Source organism: Ovis canadensis, chromosome 14 (assembly GCF_042477335.2).
Source record: "Ovis canadensis isolate MfBH-ARS-UI-01 breed Bighorn chromosome 14, ARS-UI_OviCan_v2, whole genome shotgun sequence".
Taxonomy (NCBI): Eukaryota; Metazoa; Chordata; class Mammalia; order Artiodactyla; family Bovidae; genus Ovis; species Ovis canadensis.
In genome coordinates, this window is record NC_091258.1 from 68599875 (window position 1) to 68622354 (window position 22480).

At 56.6% G+C, this 22480-nt stretch overlaps 4 protein-coding genes across 6 annotated transcripts in view; 1 reads left to right on the forward strand and 3 right to left on the reverse strand.

Annotated features, from left to right (window-relative positions):
* The window catches only part of RUVBL2 (RuvB like AAA ATPase 2), a 93105-nt gene that overhangs the window by 1738 nt on the left and 68887 nt on the right, over window positions 1-22480 (forward strand). Inside the window, exons 2-15 of one of the 2 annotated variants that reach the window (XM_069551191.1) lie at window positions 1170-1224; window positions 1499-1554; window positions 1840-1981; window positions 3766-3895; window positions 4042-4108; window positions 6638-6744; window positions 6829-6922; window positions 7278-7401; window positions 7703-7797; window positions 7884-8002; window positions 10038-10157; window positions 10534-10663; window positions 10993-11107; window positions 11207-11325. In XM_069551191.1, the coding sequence (XP_069407292.1) occupies window positions 1170-1224; window positions 1499-1554; window positions 1840-1981; window positions 3766-3895; window positions 4042-4108; window positions 6638-6744; window positions 6829-6922; window positions 7278-7401; window positions 7703-7797; window positions 7884-8002; window positions 10038-10157; window positions 10534-10663; window positions 10993-11107; window positions 11207-11232 (1380 nt within the window). In that variant the 3' untranslated portion in view covers window positions 11233-11325. Of the gene's footprint in view, window positions 1-1169; window positions 1225-1498; window positions 1555-1839; window positions 1982-3765; window positions 3896-4041; window positions 4109-6637; window positions 6745-6828; window positions 6923-7277; window positions 7402-7702; window positions 7798-7883; window positions 8003-10037; window positions 10158-10533; window positions 10664-10992; window positions 11108-11206; window positions 11326-22480 lie in introns of those variants that run through there. The other variant, XM_069551192.1, reaches the window with a different exon arrangement.
* On the reverse strand, window positions 11411-13594 carry LHB (luteinizing hormone subunit beta). 2 transcript variants are annotated; one of them, XM_069551207.1, is made up of 3 exons: window positions 12450-13594; window positions 11983-12150; window positions 11411-11747 (listed from the first exon to the last, which is right to left on the reverse strand). In XM_069551207.1, exons 1-3 carry the CDS (start codon window positions 12462-12464, stop codon window positions 11505-11507), a joined length of 426 nt encoding a protein of 141 aa, XP_069407308.1. In that variant the 5' UTR covers window positions 12465-13594; the 3' UTR covers window positions 11411-11504. The 2 variants fall into 2 exon arrangements, with proteins under 2 accessions (XP_069407308.1, XP_069407306.1); XM_069551205.1 differs by having other exon boundaries at window positions 11411-11762; window positions 12450-13068.
* SAXO3 (stabilizer of axonemal microtubules 3) lies at window positions 13282-16105 on the reverse strand. Its single transcript, XM_069551197.1, has 5 exons — window positions 15898-16105; window positions 15439-15639; window positions 15177-15338; window positions 14055-14182; window positions 13282-13651 (listed from the first exon to the last, which is right to left on the reverse strand). Exons 1-5 carry the CDS (start codon window positions 16051-16053, stop codon window positions 13282-13284), a joined length of 1017 nt encoding a protein of 338 aa, XP_069407298.1. The 5' UTR covers window positions 16054-16105.
* On the reverse strand, window positions 17696-20668 carry NTF4 (neurotrophin 4). Its single transcript, XM_069551200.1, has 3 exons — window positions 20425-20668; window positions 19239-19362; window positions 17696-18643 (listed from the first exon to the last, which is right to left on the reverse strand). Exon 3 carries the CDS (start codon window positions 18629-18631, stop codon window positions 17999-18001), a length of 633 nt encoding a protein of 210 aa, XP_069407301.1. The 5' UTR covers window positions 18632-18643; window positions 19239-19362; window positions 20425-20668; the 3' UTR covers window positions 17696-17998.

A 22480-nucleotide genomic window follows, 5' to 3' on the forward strand; every position in this document is an offset into this window, starting at 1 on the left:
TTTGGGGGCAGTGACCAACCTCCTGTAAGGAAGAGTGAACGGAAGGGTCCCAAACAGCAAGGGAGGAGGCATGTGACCTACTGGTGATCAGGAAGTCTGAACTCTTGGTTCCAAAGAGAGGGTTTTCCTGGGGTCCTATGACTGTATCTCCTCTCATTCTGGTTAGGAGACCTGTGAGCAGAAACAGGGTTGTGGGCAGGTGGCCAAGAAGCTGGGTCAGTATGCTGGCTTCTTAGGCTTCCTTTTTGTATTCACCCTGGAGAGCCACTGATCTACTTTATATCTCCGGATTTATCTATTCTGGACATTGCATATAAATAGAATCATATGACAGGTGACCTTTTGTGTCTGGCTTCTTTGACTCAGCATAGTGTGTTCAAGGTTTACCCTTGTAGCGTGGATCAGAGGTTCATACCTTTTTATGGCTGAATAATATTATGTTGTATGGCTACCCATATTTTGTTTATCTGTTCATCCACTGATGGATATTTTGCATTATGAATAACACTGCCATGAGTATCTGAGAGGATCTCCACTGAGTTCTTGAATTATCCCAGGCAGTGTTTAGTGATCTCTCCCCACTTCATGAGAAAGGATAGTGTCTGACTTTGCTCTTTGGAGAGCTAGGGACACAGGAGGCCTCAGTACCTGCTTGTTGAATGAGCTCAGGATGTCATTTATTCAAAGCCCAAACACTGAGCCCCGAGGTAAAGCAGTGAGATGTGTGCTGTGCCCTTTATGGGTTAGAGCATCCATTGGAGCTGAGAATGTAGATCCAATAGTTTCTCTTCTGGGCATGAGATTGACCTACCAGGGGAGGCCCTTCCTTCTGCTTGGACGTCCAGAGACCCTGGAACTAGCCAGGCAGGGGCTGAGGTGAGGGAAGGCCTCCCTTAATGACTGGTGTTTGATGTAATTCAGTGAGGAGGCTGGGGAGAGCACAGGACCCAGGGACCTGCACATGCAGAGGCCTAGTGACAGGGAGCTGGGGCTGACAGTGTCATGGGGTCAACCCACCAGCCTTAGTGGGTGATTGCCAAGGAGGGTCTGGTGTTTGGGCTGCCAACCTGCCTCTGGGGAGGAGAGAAAAGGACTGTTTCATGGGAGGGGGCCAGGAGGGACAGCTAGGACCACAAAGTCTGTACTGATGCCTCTTCCTCCAACCCCAGACAGCCACAACCAAGGTTCCAGAGATCCGCGATGTGACGCGGATTGAGCGTATTGGTGAGTGAGCGTGGATCCAGAATGGGCCCTAGTGCCTGCCTGGCCTCGGTGCCCTCGACAGAGCCCACCCACCCAGGACCCCCAAGAGGAGGAGGTCCTGCACACCATCCCCTCATCTCTCCCCCTATCTAAGCAGGGAGGATCCTGAGTTCCAGAGCAGATTAGATGCCCAGGGGTGGGGTAGGATGGACCCTGCCAGGCCCCAACCCCTCACACCATGCATTGACAGGAGCTGGCCGGTAACCGTGTCTTCTGGTTCTTTCCCTGCACGCAGGCGCTCACTCCCACATCCGGGGGCTGGGACTCGATGATGCCTTGGAGCCACGGCAGGTAGAACCCAGGGGGTCAAGCTGGGAAGGCTGCCCCAGGGAGGCCTCAGGTGGAGGGAACCCAAGGCCCTGGGGAACACAGAGACTGTGTTATGATGTTCCAGATCTTTGGCTGTGCTGTATTTATACAATTCAGCCACACATAGGTCTCTAAAAGATGGGGATGGAGAAAAGCCTTTTTTTCTGAAGGCCTAGCCAACAGTTTGGGCCTGGAGGTGGTAGAAATGCAGCAGCAGCTCAGTAGAAAGTCACCTTCCTTATATGTCCTGTCACCTCCTGCCCCCAGGCTTCCCAGGGCATGGTGGGCCAGCTGGCGGCCCGGAGGGCAGCCGGTGTGGTGCTGGAGATGATCCGAGAAGGGAAGATTGCTGGCCGGGCGGTTCTCATTGCTGGCCAGCCAGGCACTGGGAAGACAGCCATTGCCATGGGTAAGGTGCTTCTCCAGGCAGTAGCTCTTTTGGCCTCACCGGATGATCCTCCCATGTAAGTCAGGGTCAGGTTCAGCCATGTCTAACAGACAGCACAGAATGGAAGTGGCTTAAACACTAAGGCTTTGTTCTGTCACATAGAAGAGTCTAAACATAGGCCAATTCAGGCTTGTTAAGCAGTTCTATGAGGGCTCCTACCTTCTTGCCTCAAGATCACTTGCTTCCATGTCAGGGACACCTTGGGTTGCAAAAAGGTGGCCTATGCTCCAGCCATCCCACCCATACTCCATATAAGAAGAAGGAGAAAGGAATTGTAATGAGGGTGTACCTCCTAGAGGGAGCTCCTTTTAAGCAGCTGTCTCAGGGCACCCACATTCTCTTGCTTATATTTTATTGACTAGAAGTTAATGACCACACTCTACTGCACAAGAGAGAGAGAGGCATTAAAACTTTTTTTTATATTTTAATTGGGACTACTGTTACCTTACTGAAATGGGCGTTCTGGAACAAAGGAAGATGTGAAAGATGAGCATTGTATAGACAATCAGCAGTCTCTTTTGCAATCCATTAGTAATTTAAGAGCTTTTTACTCACAACTGTCCCTTATCCTTGTTGAGCTCTTATCTGTCCTTCAAAACTGCTCTCTGACATCTTTTCCTTGTTGAAGGTTTCCTGGAGTCTCTTCCCACTCACTCTCACCTTTGTGCCTGGACTGTGGGGCCAGGCAGTGAGACTCAAGGCAACAGCTAGGTCCTCAGTTAAGAAAAAGTAACACTCATATTTGGGGACACCACGATGATTAAGACCAAAGTCCTGACTTTAAGGGGCTTCCAGCCTAGGGCAGGTGTTTGTGGACACAGTCCCGTCCATGTAGAGAACAGAGGAGGCTTCTCCTCTGATGAAGGGTGATGGGGAGAGAATGGGGTGGCAGTTGTCAGGAGGGACATCCCAGGTGAGTCAGTACTGGAACTGAGACTCGCAGGAAGTCTGGGAGTCTCCTGAACAGACAGTACAGAACATGATACCCAGGTGCAGAGTGTGGCATGCCTCTGGAAAGGGGACCAGGAAGAGTTGCCACCTCGCACTGGTCAGGAGGGTTCAGTGACTTCCTGTCTGGGAGACTTGGTTCAGAGCTGGGCAGAGCCCCCAGGAAGGGGAGCTGGCAGAGAGGCCCGGAGCTTGGAGTGATGGCAGGAACTGCCCACTGTCTGCCAGCTGACCCCAGGCCCCAGACCATAGAGGAGGCCCTTCCCTGTGCTGGTCCCAGGTCACATATCGGGGTCCCGGCTGAGCACCAGGGCATGCCTGCCCGCCCTTATCATTGCTCCTATGCAGCAATGTCGTTCCCTGCCAGCGCTTGTTATGTTATGGTTCCCATTACCCAGAGGGTCAGGCTGGCTTGGGGAGCAGCTTAGGCTTCTTAAGATAACTTGGTGCTAAGCATTGAAGCCGGGATTCGAACCTGCACAGTCTCTTTTAACCTCTTTCAGCCCCTTGCCTCCACCCCTGCTCATCCCCCCCAAGCCCTGAGGCTAAACAGCTCTCAGAGGTTGGGAGGCAGGTCCAGCATGATTGTAGAGTCATAAAGTTTTTGGTCTGGGCAGTGTGGGGTTCCAACCCAGGGCCTCCCAACATGGCCCTCCATCACTCACTTTCTGCAAGTCTCCCTGTCTGCCCCACAGCACCGAGCCCCTTTTTCCTGTCTGAAGAAGAAGAGCTGGTTAGGGAGGTATGAGGACCTCGTGCCTGGACCACCTACCCAAACTGCCTCCCCTCTTCCTCAGGCATGGCGCAGGCCTTGGGGCCCGACACCCCATTCACAGCCATCGCAGGCAGTGAGATCTTCTCCTTGGAGATGAGCAAGACAGAGGCACTGACCCAGGCCTTCCGGCGCTCCATCGGCGTGCGCATCAAGTAAGCAGGAGTAATGGTAGCTCCCAGCAGCCTTGGGACGCCACCTGAGGGATGCTAGCTCGTCCTGTGCCCAGGGGCCCACAGGGGTGAGCAGTTCCTGAGGGCCCAGGCCGCGGGCTATCTCCTTAGATCTGTTCTCTCGCCAGGGAGGAGACCGAGATCATTGAAGGGGAGGTGGTGGAGATCCAGATTGATCGGCCGGCCACAGGGACGGTGAGTGTGCTCCCAAGTCTAGGCTACCCCAAGGGCTGGGGGTGGGTGGGCTGTGCTGGGTCTGCACTGAGGTCAGAATCCCATGGAAAGTTTGAGATGCAGCTTAGAGTCATCCATATGCCGGCAAGAGAGGGTCGGTTGAATTGATGGCGGTTTGTCCGTTTGTGAGGGGCACAGTGAGCTAAGTGGTGGAACAATGGAAAAGGATATGGAAAAGAACATATTTATGTCTAACTGGATCACTTTGCTGTACAGCAGAAATTAACGCAATATTGTAAATCAACTATACTTGCCCAAAAAAACAAACCAAGCAATGGAATGACGGAGGAGGTCTTGAAGTTTCTCACAGTTAATTCCTAATAGTTAGGCTTACAGACCCGTTGGATTTATAAATCCTAGTACCTCAACTGTACTCCAGTAAGAATTAACAGGACTTCCTGGTGGTCCAGTGGTTAGGACTCCGCAATTCCACCACAGATTCAATTCCTGGTCAGGGAGCTAAGATCCTATGTGCCTCTCAGCCATAAAACCAAGACAAAGCAGAAGCAATATTATAACAAATTCAATAAGGACTTTAAGAAATGGTCCACATCCAAAAAAAAAAACTTTAAAAAAAGATTTAAAAAAACCCTAAAACTTAGCCAGCACCTCCAACCCTGCCCCTTCCTCTGCCTCTTTCCACAGTACCCCATAGAAATAGCCACCCTCACCCGTTTGAGTTTCATTAGCTTTTATCACCCAACTGTGTATTCCAAGACTGCCCATTTTAAAAACTTATATGTCTTTTAAGTCTTCTGTCATAGTCTGGTTTCCCCTTCATCTCTTTCTCTCTCTTTCAGTTTTTCTGTAGGTCTGTTTTTCACTGACATAAAATCACACAACATAAACTAACCATCAACCCTTTCAGAGTTGCTCCTCCTCCCCTCCCACGCCACCTGCAGTCCCTGGCAACCACAAATCTACTTCCTGTCTTAATGGACTTGCCTCTGATGGAATCTAACAATATATGACTTTTTGTGTATGTCTTCGAGGTTCAGCAGTGTTTGTAGTTCTCTGTTAAATATTAAGTTACAGGTGTTAATAAAATGCGAAATAAAAGGAAATCTAAAATTGCTTCAAATCCATTGACCTGATGCACAGTCCTACCTTCTGTTTCTGTGTCTTGCAGGAACACCCTCCTCTTTTTTCATTAGCTTCTCATTTTCAGTGGAAATAGACTTAAAGTGAATAACTGCGGTCAACTGCACTTTTAGCACTTGTAACAGCCTCCTAAATTAGTCTTATCTATTGGCAATTAAATTTTGAATTTTAAAAACACGGTAGAAAAAAAAACAATGTGGAAGAGTCTAAGTATAGGGAAAGCTATTCCCCAGATAGTTCTTTAAATTAGAGTTTAAAGAGATTACAGAAGAAATCCATGGATATATCCTCATCAAAATGAACAACTGGGGACTTCCTGGTGGTCCAGTGGCTGGGACTCTATGCTTCCAATGCAGGGGGCCTGGGTTCGATCCCTGGCCAGGGAATTAAGATCCGTATGCCCCGGCCAAGACCCAGCACAGCCAAAAAGAAAAACTGAAAATGAACAACCAAAACTCCCTTTAACTCCCTCCCCAAACCCACTTGCCACCTCTCCCTACAAAGGGAGCATCTCACTATGGAAACAACTCCAGGAAACAGGTGAGACAGGATATGCTGGGAAAAGCCCAGACTTGGTGACTGTTTACCTTGGGGGGTGTTGTTGGTGGGGGGGTGGTGACATTTTGTTTTCTTAGCTTATCTGGTGGGGAGGGTGTATGACATTTTGTTTTCTTAGCTTATCTCTTGGGGATGGGGTGTGGCATTTTTGTTGTCTTAGCTGTGTTTAGCTGTGTTCTTCTGGGTATGTGGTTAACAAAAGACCACCTTTTATTTGGGTATGAAAAACAAATTTTATAGTGGGACCTGCCCCCTTGACCCTTCGGTGGGACCTCAGGTGCCTGTTGTTTTTACAGATTTTCTCTTTTAGGTTTTTGTTTCTCTTTGGGGGGCAGGGGCAGTGCTCACGGCATGTGGGATCTCAGCTCCTCAACCAGGATCAAACCCATGCCTCTTGCACGGGAAGTGTGGCGTTTTAACCACTGGACCACCAGGGAAGTCCCTGTTTGTTCCTTTACTGGTTTTAATTTATTTATTTAGGCTGAGCCAGGTCTTAGTTGTGGCATATGGGATCTAGTTCTCTGACCAGGGATCGAACCTGGGCCCCCTGCATTAAGAGTACAGAGTCTTATCCGCTGGATTTCCAGGCAAGTCCCCTTTACTGGATTTTTAAAGCTTTATTAAGGCGCAACTGACCTCCAATAAGCCATGCCCCAGAAAGTTTTCAGGATTTTAGGTTTTGACATACACATAGCCACAAAGCTGTCACCGAGGCTGTGACAGCGCATATCTTCATCAAGCCCCCAGCACTGCCCCATGTCATGCTGGTTCTGAAGCTGTGCTGGGGGGACATCAGGGCCCCCTCTAAACCCCTTACCTGTCACCCCTCAGGGCTCCAAAGTCGGCAAGCTGACCCTCAAGACCACAGAGATGGAGACCATATATGACCTGGGCACCAAGATGATCGAGTCCCTGACCAAGGACAAGGTCCAGGCCGGGTGAGCAGTGGGGGCCACACCGGTGGCCAGGGTAGGGGAGCTCCGGCCCTTCCCGTCCTCACCCCTGCCCGCCTTCCCCTGCAGGGACGTGATCACCATCGACAAGGCCACAGGCAAGATCTCCAAGCTGGGACGCTCCTTCACACGGGCTCGCGACTATGATGCCATGGGCTCCCAGGTGGGCAGGGCTCCTGGGTCCCCTCGCTCAGGCACCAGCACGTTTCTCTCTCCCCCCTGCCCCTGGCGTCTGCAGGGTCCAGACCCTCCTGTCATCCCAGCCCTGCGTCCCTGGCCCTCCTGGTGCCTCCCCATACCCTCCAGAACAGCCAGGGGTTTCTGGGGTCCTCCAGGAACCCCTGTATCCTTCAGTGCTCTGGGCTGCACTAATCTTTACCCCTCAGGCCTGGGGTTTCTGCATCACCCCTATCTGGATTCCTAGCTCCATTCCAGGGAGCCCGTCTCCCCTCGACAGCCCCCGGGGCCCCCGCTTCATGCTCTTTTCTGCCCTTGTCTACCCCGCCCCGGCCCCACAGACCAAGTTCGTGCAGTGCCCAGACGGGGAGCTGCAGAAGCGCAAGGAGGTGGTGCACACAGTGTCTCTCCACGAGATCGACGTCATCAACTCCCGCACCCAGGGCTTCCTGGCCCTCTTCTCAGGTGAGGCCCACCTGGGCCACCCGCGCCGGGAGGCTCCCTCCCCGCCCCGCCCCGCCGTGCACCAGGACGGCCTGGCGTTTCCCCTCTCCGCCATCCCTCTTGCCGTCTTCCGCTGTTCACCTGTGGTTTGGCTCGTCTGTTGCCTCTCTGGGACGTCTCTGAGTCCCCGGCCACTGTCACGTCACCACTCCAGCTCGCTCTCTGTGTCTCCGGCGTCCTGTCTCTCTCTGCCTTCGTCCACTGCCCTCCCCGACCCCCGGCCTTGGATCCCTTCTCCTCTCTGACACCCTGCCTCCCACAGGCGACACAGGGGAGATCAAGTCCGAAGTCCGAGAGCAGATCAACGCCAAGGTGGCCGAGTGGCGGGAGGAGGGCAAGGCAGAGATTATCCCTGGCGTGAGTACCCGGGCCAGGCCAGGTTGGGGGGCGCGGGAGAAGAGAGGCGTGGGAGGTGGGCTTGATACCTGCCCAACGGCCCCCAGGTGCTGTTCATTGATGAGGTCCACATGCTGGACATTGAGAGCTTCTCCTTCCTCAACCGGGCCCTGGAGAGTGACATGGCGCCTGTCCTCATCATGGCTACCAACCGCGGCATCACCCGGTAAGCCCCGCTGGCCCCTGAGGAGGCCCCTGGGAGAACAGGGAGCAAGTCGCTTATGCCTCACTGCTGAATAGAAATAAAGGGAACGCAGCTTAGTATTTCTCTTGATCTAAGGATACAGTGGAAAAACCCCTGAGGCAGGAAGAGTACCAGATACCACAAAACTTGGGAACCTCTGCCATAGGGTTTTGCTGTGCCCGGTTCTGCCTGCTGGCTCTTCCTCACCTCATCTTCAAAAGTCCACAGGAAGTGAGAAGGAAGCAGGGGATGAAGAGCTCATGAGAGCCGGGGGCCTGAAGGCTGCACCCAGCACAGCCGCTGCCCGGGGCTGCTTAGGGGCATGACTACAGCCTTTTGCCAGCTGAAGCACAGGGAAGAAAGGGGCGACTACCAGGGATAATGGGCAGGTTGTCCCTGGCTTTTGGCTCAGCCTTTCCTCAAAAGGAGCTCAGGAGCTAGATATCGTCTCAGCCCCATTCCATTCCATTCCTCTTGCCGCCAAACACGTACTGCAGGGCCTGTGGGATCTTAGTTCGTCAACCAGGGATCTAACCCACGCCCCCTGTGTTGGAAGCTTGGAGTCTTAATCACTGGACCACCAGGGAAGCCCCTTATCTTACTAATTTTATTTTTTGGCCATGCCGCATGGCTTGCCACATCTTAGTTTCCAACCAGGACTCAAACCTGTGCCCCCTGCAGTGGAAGCATGGAGTCCTAACCACTGGCCCACCTAGGAATTCCCTCAGCCCTGTTTTCAAGATGGGGGATAGCAAGGCCCGGTGACTTGCCCTGGGTCACATGTGGAAGGCAGCAGGCTGGAGTTTGGTATCCAAATGAGCGTGTTTGTAGCAGCTGCAGGTCAGGCCATGGGATCGGGGGCATCACCTGTGAGAGGCTGCAAACCCAGTCACTCCTCATTATCCTGCAGGTTCCATATTTGTGATTCTGCTTATTCGCTACAGATGATCTGTAGCTCCCAAATCGATATTTGCCACACTCTGGCGGTCACTCACGGACGTGTGCAGAGCAGGGAAAAATTGAATGGCCCACAGCAAACAGTCCAGGCGAGGGTCAAAGCAGGCAGTGCTCCGCCTCCTAGTTTGAGCTCACGGGCTGCAATCAGGCGTCCTTTTCTTTGTCTACTTGTTGCCACAGGCGGCACACTGTGTGCTGTTTGTTCCTGATGATTTTGTGGTTTAAAATGGCCCCTAGGCGACTTAGCCGGCAGTCAAGTGGTTGGGAGTCCACACTTCCAAAGCAAGGAGCAAGGGTTCGATCCCTGGTTGGGAAACTAGGATTCCACATGTTGTGTGGAGCAGCCAAAAAATTAAACAAATTATAAAATGTCCCCTAGCTGTCTAATGTCTTTGAGCACAGCAGGGATGGACCGTATAGAGAAAACAGTTGTTAGATAGCATCCGTCAGGCGCAAGTTCAGAGGCTGTGGGCATGAGTTCAGCATGAAAAGTCAATAATATATACTGAATCGGGTGTCTTTAAACAGAAACACCTGAAACCAAGCTATCTGGTGGCCAAAAATTGTGACAGAGGCTGCCAAGAGCCTAGCCATGTGTTACTGTTTCCTCCATGGGCGGTGGTTCAGTACTTGCTAATTGAGTGATCACCCCCAGTTATAGATCACAGCTCCCACACATAACAGGAATCTGCTATTTCCTGGCACCCGCCACGTGCCTGACCTTGTGCTGGGCCAGGTGCAGTGAGGGTACAGGGTGGGCCCAGTCCCTCCCTTGTGGAGCTCTGGGTCCAGCAGAGGAGTGGGACCTTGATCCAGTAATCCCAGACCTAGATCTCTAGCTCAGACCAGCCTGGCTCTGGATGGGGAGCAACGCAGTCAGAGGGTGGCTACCACGTCAGGTGGTGACGCCAGCCCTAAGCTGAAGGCTCAGCGGTATTTGGCCCAGTGAGTGGGCTGTGGCGGAGAGGGCGGGTGGGGTGGGGTGTTCTAAGTGTAGAGAGGGGAGAGCCGGGTTCTAGGAGCGTCACCCTGATGGCCCTCCCTTCCTCCTCCTCTGCAGGATCCGGGGCACCAGCTACCAGAGCCCCCACGGCATCCCCATTGACCTGCTGGACCGTCTGCTCATCGTCTCCACCTCCCCCTACAGCGAGAAAGACACAAAGCAGATCCTTCGCATCCGGTGCGGGCAGGGGCCCTCGGCCTTCCCGGGCAGGACCAGGCTGCCGGCCTGAGGGGCTGGTGTCCATCCTGCTTGACACGTGGGGACCACTGAGGTCTGCGGGGGAGGTCTCTGGGCCTGCCAGAAGCAGGGCTGGGCGGGGCATCCTAGCAGTGGCCTCTGGTGGTGGTGGGGGGGCTCTTTGGACAAGGGAGGGGCTGTGCGGGTGCCTGGCGCTGGGGAAAGAGCCCTGAAAGGGGGAGGCTCGGGAGGCCCGAGTTTGAGGTCCAGCTCCTGCCTCGGTGGCCTTTCTCACTCTGTGTTCTGGGCTTCCGAGGATTCTGACTCCTCATGGCTCCGTCCCTGGCTGAACACCCCCGCCCCTCCCTGCCCACAGGTGCGAGGAAGAAGACGTGGAGATGAGTGAGGACGCCTACACAGTTCTGACCCGCATCGGGCTGGAGACCTCGCTGCGCTATGCCATCCAGCTCATCACGGCTGCCAGCCTGGTGTGCCGGAAACGCAAGGTGAGCCGCTGAGTCCAGCCAGCGTCAGAGGAGTGAGTGGTCCACACGCTACTCTCAGGGCTTTCCCTGGGCAGTTGCATTTAGTCCCAGAACTTAAGTTTTCGAAGGTGGGAACTTCAGGCCCTTGGGTTTCTTTCTGTGGCTCCCAGCCTGACACATGGGAGATGCTGGGTAAATATCTGTTGGCTGCAGTTGATGCCGTTAAGTCCATTTTACAGGTGAAGAAACTGAGGGATGGAGCGGCGGGGCCCACAGCCAGGAGGTGGCCGTGGTGGGACGTGACCTGGCTCCTGGGTGGGGCCCCCCTGAGCTCTCGTGTCCCCCGTCAGGGCACCGAGGTGCAGGTGGACGACATCAAGCGGGTCTACTCTCTCTTCCTGGACGAGTCGCGCTCCACGCAATACATGAAGGAATACCAAGACGCCTTCCTCTTCAATGAGCTCAGTGAGTGTCCCCCCCCCGTGCCTGCCCCGGAGAGGGAGGAGGGAGCCCTGGCCCTGCCTGCTGGGCCGTGCTGACCATGTGGCTTTCCTTCTCTCACAGAAGGTGAAACCATGGACACCTCCTGAGCTGATCACCCTTCCCCCCCACCCCACCCCCACCCCCCGTTTTCTACTAGAGTTCTGACACTGTGACTTTGTATAAAATGGTTCTGAAACTGGGCCCATTGTGTGTGTGTGTGTGTGTGTGCACGTGTGCACACAAATGGGTGCACACACCCAAGCCCCCAAAAAGACAACACTAGAGTGCAGCTTGAGAAGTCTTTATTGGGAAGGGAGGGGAGGAGTGTCTGCTGGCTTTGGGAGTTAGGGTGGGCATGGGAGGTTGAAGTGGGGCATCCTTAGAGGAAGAGGATGTCTGGGAGCGGGGGGTGGTCACAGGCCAAGGGTTGGGTTCTGGGACCCCCGCAGTCAGTGCTGCTGAGGCGGCAGGGCCCACAGTGACAGCTGAGGGCCACGGGGAAAGAGACCATTGGGTCCACGCCAGGTGGGCAGCCGGGGAGCCGAACGGAGGCGAAGCGCAGCTCGTGGTAGGTGCACACCCGCTGGGGCATGGGCGGCAGGATGACAGGCAGCACCCGCTTCTGGAGGGCGGGGAGCTTGAGTGTCTCCATGGGGCTGAGCTCTCCCCCGAGCTCCCCCACTGCACCCCACAGATCCCAGGGACCCTCTGTGCTCTCCTTCCCACCTGCCCGGCCCCTTCCCCAGGCGGCAGGCCACCCTTCCACCCCCACTGCCACTGCGGGTCTTCTGTGGGCCTAGCCCCGAGTAATTGCCTGGAGCTGGGTTGGTGGCACCCGCCCGCCCTCGGCAGCTCACCATGCTGGGGCAGTAGCCGGCGCAGATGCTGGTGGTGAAAGTGATACAGACAGGGCAGGCCTCCTTCTCAGCCGCCAGGGTGGCATTGATGGGCTGGCACAGCGGCCGCAGTGGCCCCCTGGAAGCCCACACCCCGGCCACGCCCAGCAGCAGCCACAGCAGCAGTCCCTGGGACAAGGCCAGTGCCTCAGGGCCAGCCAGATCCTCACCCCACCCCCAAGCCCTGCATGCACACGTTCAGGGACCCAGCTCCTGTGCCTGCCACCTTCCATTCAAGGATTTCCCATCCCCAGGGACCCCAGACACCCCAACACCTCAGGCCCCACCTGCTGCCCTCCTCCCACCGTCAGGCCTACTGTCCTCCCCACACTCTTCTAGAAAGAGGCCTCCTTTACCAGGTCCCCGGACTCTCCCACTTCCTGCCAGCTGTGGCCTGGATGGAGTCACAGGGGGCCCTACAGACTTACCTGGAGCATCTCCATCCTTGGTGCCTCCCCTGCTGTGTTCACCTAGTCTTATACCTGCAGGCTGTGGGGGCGGCAAGGCCACCGAGGGTGGCAGCATGGTGGGGTAACCTGGACACTAATCTCCCCGGGGGCGAGAGGCAGACAAGGTCAGGGAGAGGCAAGAGCGGCTCAACGGCGCATCCCTCCCCCCACTCCCTGAGCGGCTCCCGCACCACGAAGCAGAAGACACCCAAGGAGAAGGTGACTTCACAGACTCAATCCCCGGGTGCTAGGGAGGTCGTGGTGGGAGTACAAGAAATCAGATATTGGAGGCCCTCAGCTGTGCCGCTTGCCTTGTGAGCGCGCCTCTACCCATCGCGAGGGGACCGGGCAGAGGCTGCAGCACCGCCCCTCTGACAACTCTCCGATGATGATTGGCTGCTCCTCCGGCCAAAGCCTGAGTCCAACTTCTTAGGAGGGGCGTAGCTTCAATATTGGATTCTGTGGCCAGGGGTAGTGGGGGGTCCACTCACGCCGCCCCTCCAAAAAGGATTCAGTGGAATCCCACCTGCCCCATACTCGGGCCCCAAAAGCCAGGATGCCGGAACCAAACCCAGCAAAGAGGGTGATTTAGGCTCTTTAACTCATCGAGTAAGATAAGCTGTGCCCCTTCGGCCGCAGAAGTCCCGCCCCCGCAATTGAGTGGATGTTAGATTCGCCCCGTCCAAGGGCCAAGATCTGGTCCGCCCCCAGATGGGCGGGGCCCCGCCCAGCGAGCCCCTAGTCGCGGTCTTCCAGGCTTGGCCCCGCCTTGTCTGGGGGGCGTGTGCAGGGCGGGGCTGGCTGGTCTGATTCAGACCAACGCTGGCTTCAAGCTGCCGTAGTTGGAGTTCTCGGTGCGGTAGGCATGAGGCACGCTGTAGATGCCTGACACCGGCTTCCAGTGGGGGCCGCCCCAGGGCAGCTCCAGCGGGCAGAAGCGGTCCAGCCGGCGGAGTGGGTGCAGCGGGAGGTTGTAGGATTCCTGAGCCAGAGTCAGCGCCCCGCGGTGCGGCACGACGGGCATCACCCGGCAGCCGCGAGGCAAGCGGATTTTCGCCTGCTGGGGTGGTCGAGAGGAGGACGGACAGGGCAGCTGCTTCTGGCTGTGGCCGCCTGCCTGGGGCGTCTCCCCGAAGTCTGAGGTCATCGAGTCCTTGCGAGGATAGCTTGACAACTCCTTCCTGTTGGGTTGGGGTGGAGGCAGGATGAGGAGGGCACAGCTGGATCCTCGAGGACACATTTGTAGGAGTCTGGGACCCTTTAGGAGGCTTGGGGCTGGGGAATTATCCGAGGACGCAAACACCAAAAGAGGCCAGCCTTAGACCCTCAGGGCCATGCCCTCAGATCCGGAACTCCCTCATGGGCCCTCAGCGGGCTCCTAGTTCTTGAGAGTTGACACTAAGTAAACCAGAGTGCTAAAAGCGGTAGGGGCTGGGTCTGAATTTCTGGTTCTTGCCCGCGCAGGGACTGAAGGCCAAGACTACTGAGTCAGAGAGGGTCAGTCAACACCGGGGGGCTTGGCGTCCCGCCAGCCTCTGCGGGGGTTATGCAGGGGGACGGGGCCAAGAGAGGACGCAAGCTCACTTCGAATAGGGCCGGAAGTCCCGGGCCGAAGTGGTCAGATAGAGTTGATGGCGGTCCAGTATGCCCCGGTCAGAAATTGTGAAAGGCCGGCCGGCCAGCTCGGGGTTCTTGGTCCAAGGGATTAAAGCCTGAGAAAGATCGGGGGAGGAGGAATGAGCAAGAAAACTCATAACCCGTTCCATGCCCTCGGTGCCAGACTGAGAATTCCTTTCTTGGGTCTCAACAGCCCCTCTGAGCCAAGCCCTGATTACCCGCCCCCAGAATCAGAATCCTTGGTCAATTGCACGTCAGTGCACTTCAACTCGGAGAAGGCAATAGCACCCCACTCCAGTACTCTTGCCTGGAAAATCCCATTGACAGAGGAGCCTGGTGGGCTGCAGTCCATGGGGTCGCTAAGAGTTGGACATGACTGAGCGAATTCACTTTCACTTTTCACTTTCATGCATTGGAGAAGGAAATGGCAACCCACTCCAGTGTTCTTGCCTGGAGAGTCCTAGGGACGGCAGAGCCTTGGTGGGCTGCCGTCTACGGGGTCGCACAGAGTCGGACACGACTGAAGCGACTTAGCAGCAGCAGCAGCAGCAGCACTTCAACTTCGCTCCCCAAGGCAAAACCCTTACTAGCCTCACCTCCAAAATCCAAATATTCTGCCCGCCAAGTCCCCAGTCACTGAAAGACCTCCCTGGCTCCTCCCCTAGATTGGTCCCGCCACTGGAATTCAGCAGAAACCATTCCCCCTTACTTTACCCTAAGAGGAGAAGCCAGCCCTTTCTCTGGTTATCAAACCCGCCTCAGGATATTCGAGCTCCGCCCACGAGTACTTTAGGCTGCGTAGCTCCGCCCCTAGCTCCTAGGCCCGCCCCAAGATTTACTAGACCTGCCTCAGAGCTGGGCTTTCGGGCTTCCAGTCCCTGCCTCCTCCTGGCTCCGCTTCTAAAGTGCCAAACCCCTCCCCTAGTCTATGCAACTTCAGATTCGGTCCCATTCTTTAGCCCCTAGACTTAGAGTTTCTTCTGACCCGGCGCTAGGGTCTCAGCCGGGTTCCTAGCTTCTGAGGGGGGGTTCCCCCCACCCCAGGCGCTCAAAGTTCTGCCAGATGCTGCCACTGCGGTTCTCTGCTACCTGGGAAGGGCCCCCTCGGTGGTGGTCCGCAAGCTCTAGGGGCTGGGGCCCGAAGTAGGAGGTGGGGCCCCGGTCCAGGTCGGGCCAGCCGCCGTACTGCGCCTTCGTCTCACTGCACTGGTCCTTGGTGATCAGAGGGAGACGCCGGCCGCGATGTCTGAGCTGAGAGAAGGCGAGGCGGGGACCCAGCGTGAGGGTGCACGGGATTCCAGTGCGGCCCCCAGCCCTGTCTACCCCGGACCTGGGCATCCCGGAATCTTACTTTTTCCCTTAAATCCTTGATCCCCACAGTCCGGGTGGGGTTCGCAGGTTCTGAGGTCTTGGGCTGGGCGTAGGGCCCTCCGTGGGTCTTAGGCACTAGAGCTGAGCCCGAGGTTGTCTCCCATCTGCTGATGACCTCGTCGAAAGCCCAGATATGCAAATCCTGCTTTGCGGCCGGGGGCAGGGGCTCCGCGACCGTGGACTGAGCAGAAGGTGCGGGCCGTCAGCTGAAAGGACTCAGGCGTCTGGTCAGCTCCCAGCCCTTTCCTCCCGCCAGTTCCAGGCATCTGGGTTAGCTGGCGCCTCCTCTCTCGGCCCCAGACCCTGAGACCCTCCCCCTTCAGTCAGACAGGAGTCGAAGCCCCAAATCGCCCTTTCTCTCAGCAAGTGTCTGAATCTCCAGGCTCCTTGAGTCTGGGACCCCAGTCTCCTCTTGGCCAAGAGGCTAAGGTCCTCTCACCTGCACAGTGGGCGGGGGGAAGGACACGGGCGGGATAAAGCGGTGGGCCACGCCACTGCTCGTGAGATGCCAGTTGGGCCAGGATCCAGGCACCTCGGTCCCAGAGATGGGGGACCACGGGGGACCGTAGCGCAGAGCTAGGGTCCTACCCGCCATGGTCCCACCCCTGCCCGGTAGCCTAGCAGGAGCAGGCTTGTTGTTGCTGTCGCCCCGGGTGACAGAACCCGCCCACCCTGAACGCAGCCAATGGAGGGCCTATTAGTGTGTGGCTGGATGGATAGAATAAGAGACTCAGGCATGGAGGAACCGGGATTTTGAGAGAGTGCAGAGACCCCCAAGAAGGGGACAAAAGCTCAGATAAATGGTGGGGGGAGACCCAGAGGGAGAGGAGGGTAAAAAGGCGGGGGGAGGGAGGGGCATAGAAATTGAGAGTTTAGAGTCTGAGACCCAGAGACCGGGCAGCAGAGAGCGAGGGACTGGGACCTGGGGGCATGTCAGAGACCCAGAAATAGACAAACAGAGTGGAAGGAGGACAGAGTCACCCAGCACATCAGGGAATCCACGAGAAACACCCCCCCCTTCCCTACAAGGTCCCAGCCTTCTTAGCTACCTCCTCCCTCTGCCAGGACAGCCCACCTCCAGCGGCAGAGGGAGGATGGGGGTGAGGGGGTGGGTAACGATTTCCAGATTTCCCCGGGGCTCACCCTCCCTCCCTGTGTGTGCTGAAGGAGTCAGCATCGGCTTCGGCTTCGGCTGTCCTGCCTGCCTTTGATTTGGTTGAAAACTTCCACCTGGGTATGGGGGTGGGCGCAGAGGGAGGGATCCAGAGGGAAATACTTAGCAATAAAGAGGGGGATGTGGAAAGAGTTTTGATGAATGAGAAAAATACATACAAGAGTGAGGGACAGAAAGAGAGCTAGTCACCCAGAGATTATGGGACAAGAATTTAGACAGTAACAGCAAAGGAGGTGGCAGAAGAGAGCAGGAACCACAGACCTAGAACACAAGATGTAGAAATAAAGGCAAAAATGTGTGTGCATGTGTGCGAGTGTGCACATATGTGTGTCTACGGAGTGGTCACATATGAATGGGTGTTCTGAAGGTGTGGGGTCTACCTCTGAGTTCTCTTGTCAGTTCCTCACTTTAAAACCCTTTTGATCAAAGCCTCTGCATCCTCAGTCCCCAGTCTCTTCCCACCAACCCATTCTTCAGACAGGGAAAACTGAGGCTGCCTTCTGCAGCTGCCCCAGGATTCCACAGACCCCCTCATTCAGGCTTCTGGGAACACTTATCCTATTGGATTTTCCTGGCTCATTCTAGACTGATCTGTGTTCAAATCTCCCTTGATCTCAGCCAGGGGGCAGGCCAATTGGTTAAACCTCACGTCCTACTCAAGCTGGACAATGATAAGGTCTATTTCTTTCTGAGTATATTGCAAAGGCTGGGACAGGGAAGGGGATGGAAACCTGACTCCAACTTCCCACCAAGGCCAAAATCTTAAGCATCCTGACCTCTGGTCATTCAACTTTGCTTGTACTCCTGTCATAGGTAGCTCACTACCTCAAAACAGAGCATTCTAAGCATTTGCCCCATCTGACCAAATAAGGTTTCTTATTTGAACCCCAGCTCCCAACTAGTTGCCTACTTATTCCAGTTTTTATAATCCCCCCAGTTTTATAATCCCCCCTAAGTATCCCCTCCTTGTCACTCTCTTCAGGATGAGCAAAGTGATGTCCTTTGAGATCACATGGTCAGCAGCTTAGAAGCTGAGGAACTCCAATGGTCAAATCCACCAGAGTTGATCTGACAAGTTGTATTAGAGTTCATAAACAGTAGGCACTCAGGAAATATTGGCTATCATCATCATCATCTTCGTTTTACCCTCAAGTTCATCCAGGAGAACTCCTATTCATCCTTCAAAACCCCATTTGGTTTCATCATCTGTCTTTCCCAGAATGAGCTCTCAAAACCGGAGCATTGTGATTTTGTGTGACCATTTGACAAGTTCCCAGACTGAGGCCTAGAGCAACCAGGCTACTCCTGAGGTCCTTCAGCATCCAGTTCCTTCTTCCTCTACCTGCCCAGTTCCTGGGCCTGGGTCTCAGGCCCGGCCAGTCCGGCTGAGGAGCGTGCAGACACAGGCGGTGTCAATTCGAATCCATCGCCAGCCCACACGGCCCTGGGCATCAGTCGTCAATGCCCGCACATAGGACTGCTTGGCCTTACACTCAGACACCCAGTGCCTCCGGTCCACACCCCGGCAGCCTCCTCCACCCCAACCAGGGCCACCTTCCCCAGCACTGGCAGCCTTGCAGCGGGTTTCAAAGAAGTACTGGCGCAGGGGACTGCCGCCAGCTGCAGGCACCTCGCCCAGCACCTCCACCTCGCGCCCACGCAGGTCCACAGCAGTCCGGCGGTCTGTCACCCAGCCGCTGACTGCATCACACACGGCCAGCTCTCCACGGCGACTGGCTGGTGCTGTCTCGCTCACCCCTCGCCGACTGCGGTTAGCTGGGCTGCTGGCTGGCTCCCCAAAGGCCCCAGACTCCAGCAGAAAGAGCAGAGGGGGCCCCGTGGGGGTACCCCTGGACAGGGCCACCCGGGGGGACAAGAGGTCCCACTCAGGGGCTGGAAATGGGGGCAGGGGTGAGGGTGGGGGGTGGGGCTCCATCGGGACACTGGGGAGGAGGAAAAGCAGGAGGATGGGGAGGGAGCCTGAGGGGTGGGGGAGCATCTCGCTGAACACCTAAGGATAGACAGAGGGAAGCTAGAATTAGGATGATAACTTCGTGGGGGGACACATGGCAACTCCAGGGACATCTGCATGACAGAACCACAGGTTCTAGAAGCTTGGAGGACCCCTATATTTTAGGACTTTGATAATGCCCAACCTCTAGATTAATCATAATTATTCTTCTTTAGTAATAATAGCCAATAAAGGGGGAAATACAGGCTCAGAGAGGTTAGTAACTTGTACCAGGTCACACAGCCAGCAAATGCCAGAGGTGGGACTCCAAACATGTCCCAGCAACTCCACTCTGCCATTTTGCCTCCATAACCCCAAGGAACCCTAAGTCCTGCAGCCTGGATGAGGCTTGAAGTTCCAAAATTTCTGAGAACAGTCATGCCCTGGAATTCCAGGGAGACCCAAGTTCAGCTTAAAACTGCCTGTAAGAAGGTAAGACACTTCCTCCCAGGTGAGGCTTCGGTTTCCCTATCCATGAAATTGGGCCAGGGCTGGGAGATGCTGGTGGGGGCATAGATGCTGAAGTTTCTCTAGAACATTCTGGAAGCCTGTGGGTTCTGGGAAAGGACTGAGAAGCAGTGGGTGGTTACCGGACCTGTCAGCACCTCCTCCACCTCCGAGCTCCGGGGCTGGGGGCCCCCAGGCTCCGGGGGGCCCCTGTTGGGGACACAGGTGGCCCCCTCCTTCGTGACATCTCAGGAGAGGGAGGGGGCAACCACCTAGGGGAAGAAGGGAACAGGCAGGTTAGAGAGGCAGGTGGGGGAGGGGGCCTGAACCCCTGAACACTCCGCTTCTCAGTGTTCCTCTGAAAGTGTAGGGGACCGAGAGTCAGCCCCTCCCAGAGGCCCCTGCTCTGCCCAGGTGATGGCTCCTGGATGGAAAGCAGATGGGGGGAGGAGAGGGGAGGGGAGGGGAGGGGAGAGGCTGAGGATGAAGGAGGCTGGAAAAGATTACATCCTCCTCGGCCCATTCATCTCACAGATGGGGCGGGGGCGGGGCTGGCCTGGACACCCAGGTCCCCGAGGGCCCACACTTAAGAAGCCCTGGGTCCCCCTGGCTGCTTCCTGGAATGTTCTCCGCTCACAGGACAGGCCAGGGCCCGTCCAAGACTTCTACTGCACATACCTGGAGTGGCTGCCTGCCCTGGCTGGGAGATAGGGAAACGAGAAGGGGAAAGTGTGAAGAGGAGTACATGCTGACCCAACCAGAGCCGGGAGCGTGAGTTCCCAGCTGCTTCCTCCCTCAGACCAGGAGTCCTGGTTCCCAGGTGCCTTCTCCGTCAGACCTGGAGTCGTGGGGACCGGCGGCCCACCTCCCCCACCCCATCCTTTGCAGGAGTCCAGGCTCCTGCTCCCTCCTCGCTCAGACCCCAAAGCCCCGCTCCCCAGCTCTCTCCTCCTTCAGGAACCCAGGTCACCAGCTCCGGCCCGCAGATGCAGGAGTCAGGCGCCCCAAACCCCTCCTCCCTCGGACCCAGAAGTCCGGACTCCCAGTGCCGTCCTCCTTCAGACCCGAGAGTTCTGGGGTCCAAGCCCATCCTTCCCAGGCACTCAGAAGCGCGGGCTCCCCGGCCCCTCCTCTCCCGGGAAGTTTAAGCCTGGGGGTCGGGACTCCTGAGACCGCTCCGTGGGTCGCGGACTGTCCGTCTCAGACGCTTCCCTCCTGCCTCAGTTTCCTCCGCCAAGCCCCGCCCCTGCCGGCCCCGCCCCCGTCCCTCCCTACCCGGGGGCCGGGCGACCCGGACGCCGGAATCCCGGGGGAGGAGGCGCGGAGGCGCTTACCTGGGGCGCCCTCCTCGGCTCCCCCGGCCGTCTCCGGCGCGGCGGCGGCTCCTCCTCCTGCTCGCTGGCTGTAGGGACGCCCGCTCGCCCGCCGGCTCCTCGCTGCACACGCCCCGGAGGGCCCGGGTCGGGGGCGGGGGCGGGGCGGCGCCCGACGGCGGAGGAGGGGCCGGGGGATCCCGCCTTCCACACGCGTGCCGAGACCTCGGAAGCCCGGCCTGGCTCGCTCAGCCCGCCTCAGTCCCAGGAGGCCAGGCGCCAGCCCCCACCTCCCTCCCTTCAAACTCGGGAGTCCGGGTCCGCAGCCCCCTCCTCCCCGCGGACACGGGAGTCCGGACCCCCAGCCCCTCCTCCCGCAGACGCCGGGAGTTTGGGCCCCCAAGCTTCCTCCTCCTTAGGACTCCCCCCAACCCAGTCCTTCTTCCTCAGCTCCAGCCCCCTCCCCCCGCAGACCCAGGAGTCCAGACCCCAAGCCCCCTCCTCCTTCAGACCCAGGAGTCCAGACCCCAAGCCCCCTCCTCCGCAGACCCAGGAGTCTGGGCCTGAGATTCCTTTGCGTTCTCTAGCCAGTTTAGTGTCAATCCCCGGGCAGATTCCCACCCTCTGCTCTCATCTCCGAGTCTCCCAGGAGCTCCAGGCCAGACATTAACCAGCTGGGCTCGCGGAGTGATAAGGCCCCGAGGCCCCGGGGAGACGGTAGATGCGGGGGTCTCTCCCACATAAGTCCTCTCTGCTGGAATTTCCTGGGTGGGGACTGGGGAGAGGGTCTTGTCCTGAGTTTCAGATAAGAGAACTTCAAGGTATTCTAGGACTCGGAGACAAAGATATGGTTTGGGAACAGAATGACCTGCCTGGAGAAAGAAAGTGAATAGTGACAGATGAAGGGAGATGGGGAGAAGAAAAGGGAACAGACTCCTAGAGAAAGAGGGAGATACCCACCCAGAGAGAAGGCACAGACCAAGAGAGGGGACAGACACATTGAGGAAGAGGAGAGAAGCCCAGAGGAAGAGAGACTCAAGACAGATGGAGACTCAGACAGGAGCTGAGAGTCCCCGGGACAGACTTAACTGCTTCACCCCTCCCCTGGAGCTATTTTCAGAAGGAAAACTGACACCCGCCTTGGTGGGTGGGGTGGGCAGGGGTCATCCCATACCCCTCCGTCAGCCTAAATATAGCATGGCAAGGTGGCAGGAAGGGTGTCCCCGGATTAGGGTGTTCCCCTCTCTGCTCCCCATCCCGGGCCAAGGTGGCTGCGGTTGTTTATTGGGATGGGGGAGGGGCCCTGCCCACAGAAACGTCCACTGGAGTCACTTCCCAGACCTCTCCAGGCTTCCCCCATCCCTAAGTATCCTACCTGCCCCACCCCCTTCCAGAAGAAGTCTATGGAACTTCCATTCTCCGATGGGGTAGTAGGGGTGAGATAGAGACTTTCCGGGTCTCTATCTCCCTCTGTCTGGGTCCCTGTCCCATCTGTGTCCCCTGTCCCTCTCCTCTGGATCTCTGCCCCCTTCTCTGGGTCTTTGCCCCCTCTCCTTGTCTCTTACCCTCTCCCAGGGCGCTGCCCTCTTCTCTCCTCCTCTCCCTTCTCCCCTTGGGTGTCTCTGTCCACTGTTCATATGTCTTGTCCTCTTTGGGTCCCTGTGCTGGGCTCTGTGCCTGCCTCCCAGACTCTGTCTTGTGTGTGTCACTGCGATGTGTGTGTGTGTGTGTGTGTGTGGGGGGGGGGGGTTGTGTCTGTCTCCATTTCTGTCTCCAAACGTGCCTTTCCCTCCCTTTCAGAGAGAAGTGTTAAATTATTTAAAGGTTACATTATTTTCGACCTTTATCAAACGCTTCCCACAATCTGTACCTTCTTCTATCTCTCTGTGTAAAAAGGTGGTTGGAGTAAATCGGGGGTTTCCAAACTGAATTTGTTAGCTGCAGACCGCGTTACCAAGAGAGATTCCATAAAGGGTAGGTTCCCCTCAGACCAGTTCAAATACTCTGATGTGTCACACTGGTGCTAAGTAAGATTTCATTTGAACAAAAAAGAAAGGGGTGGGGGGTGTCTCTAGCT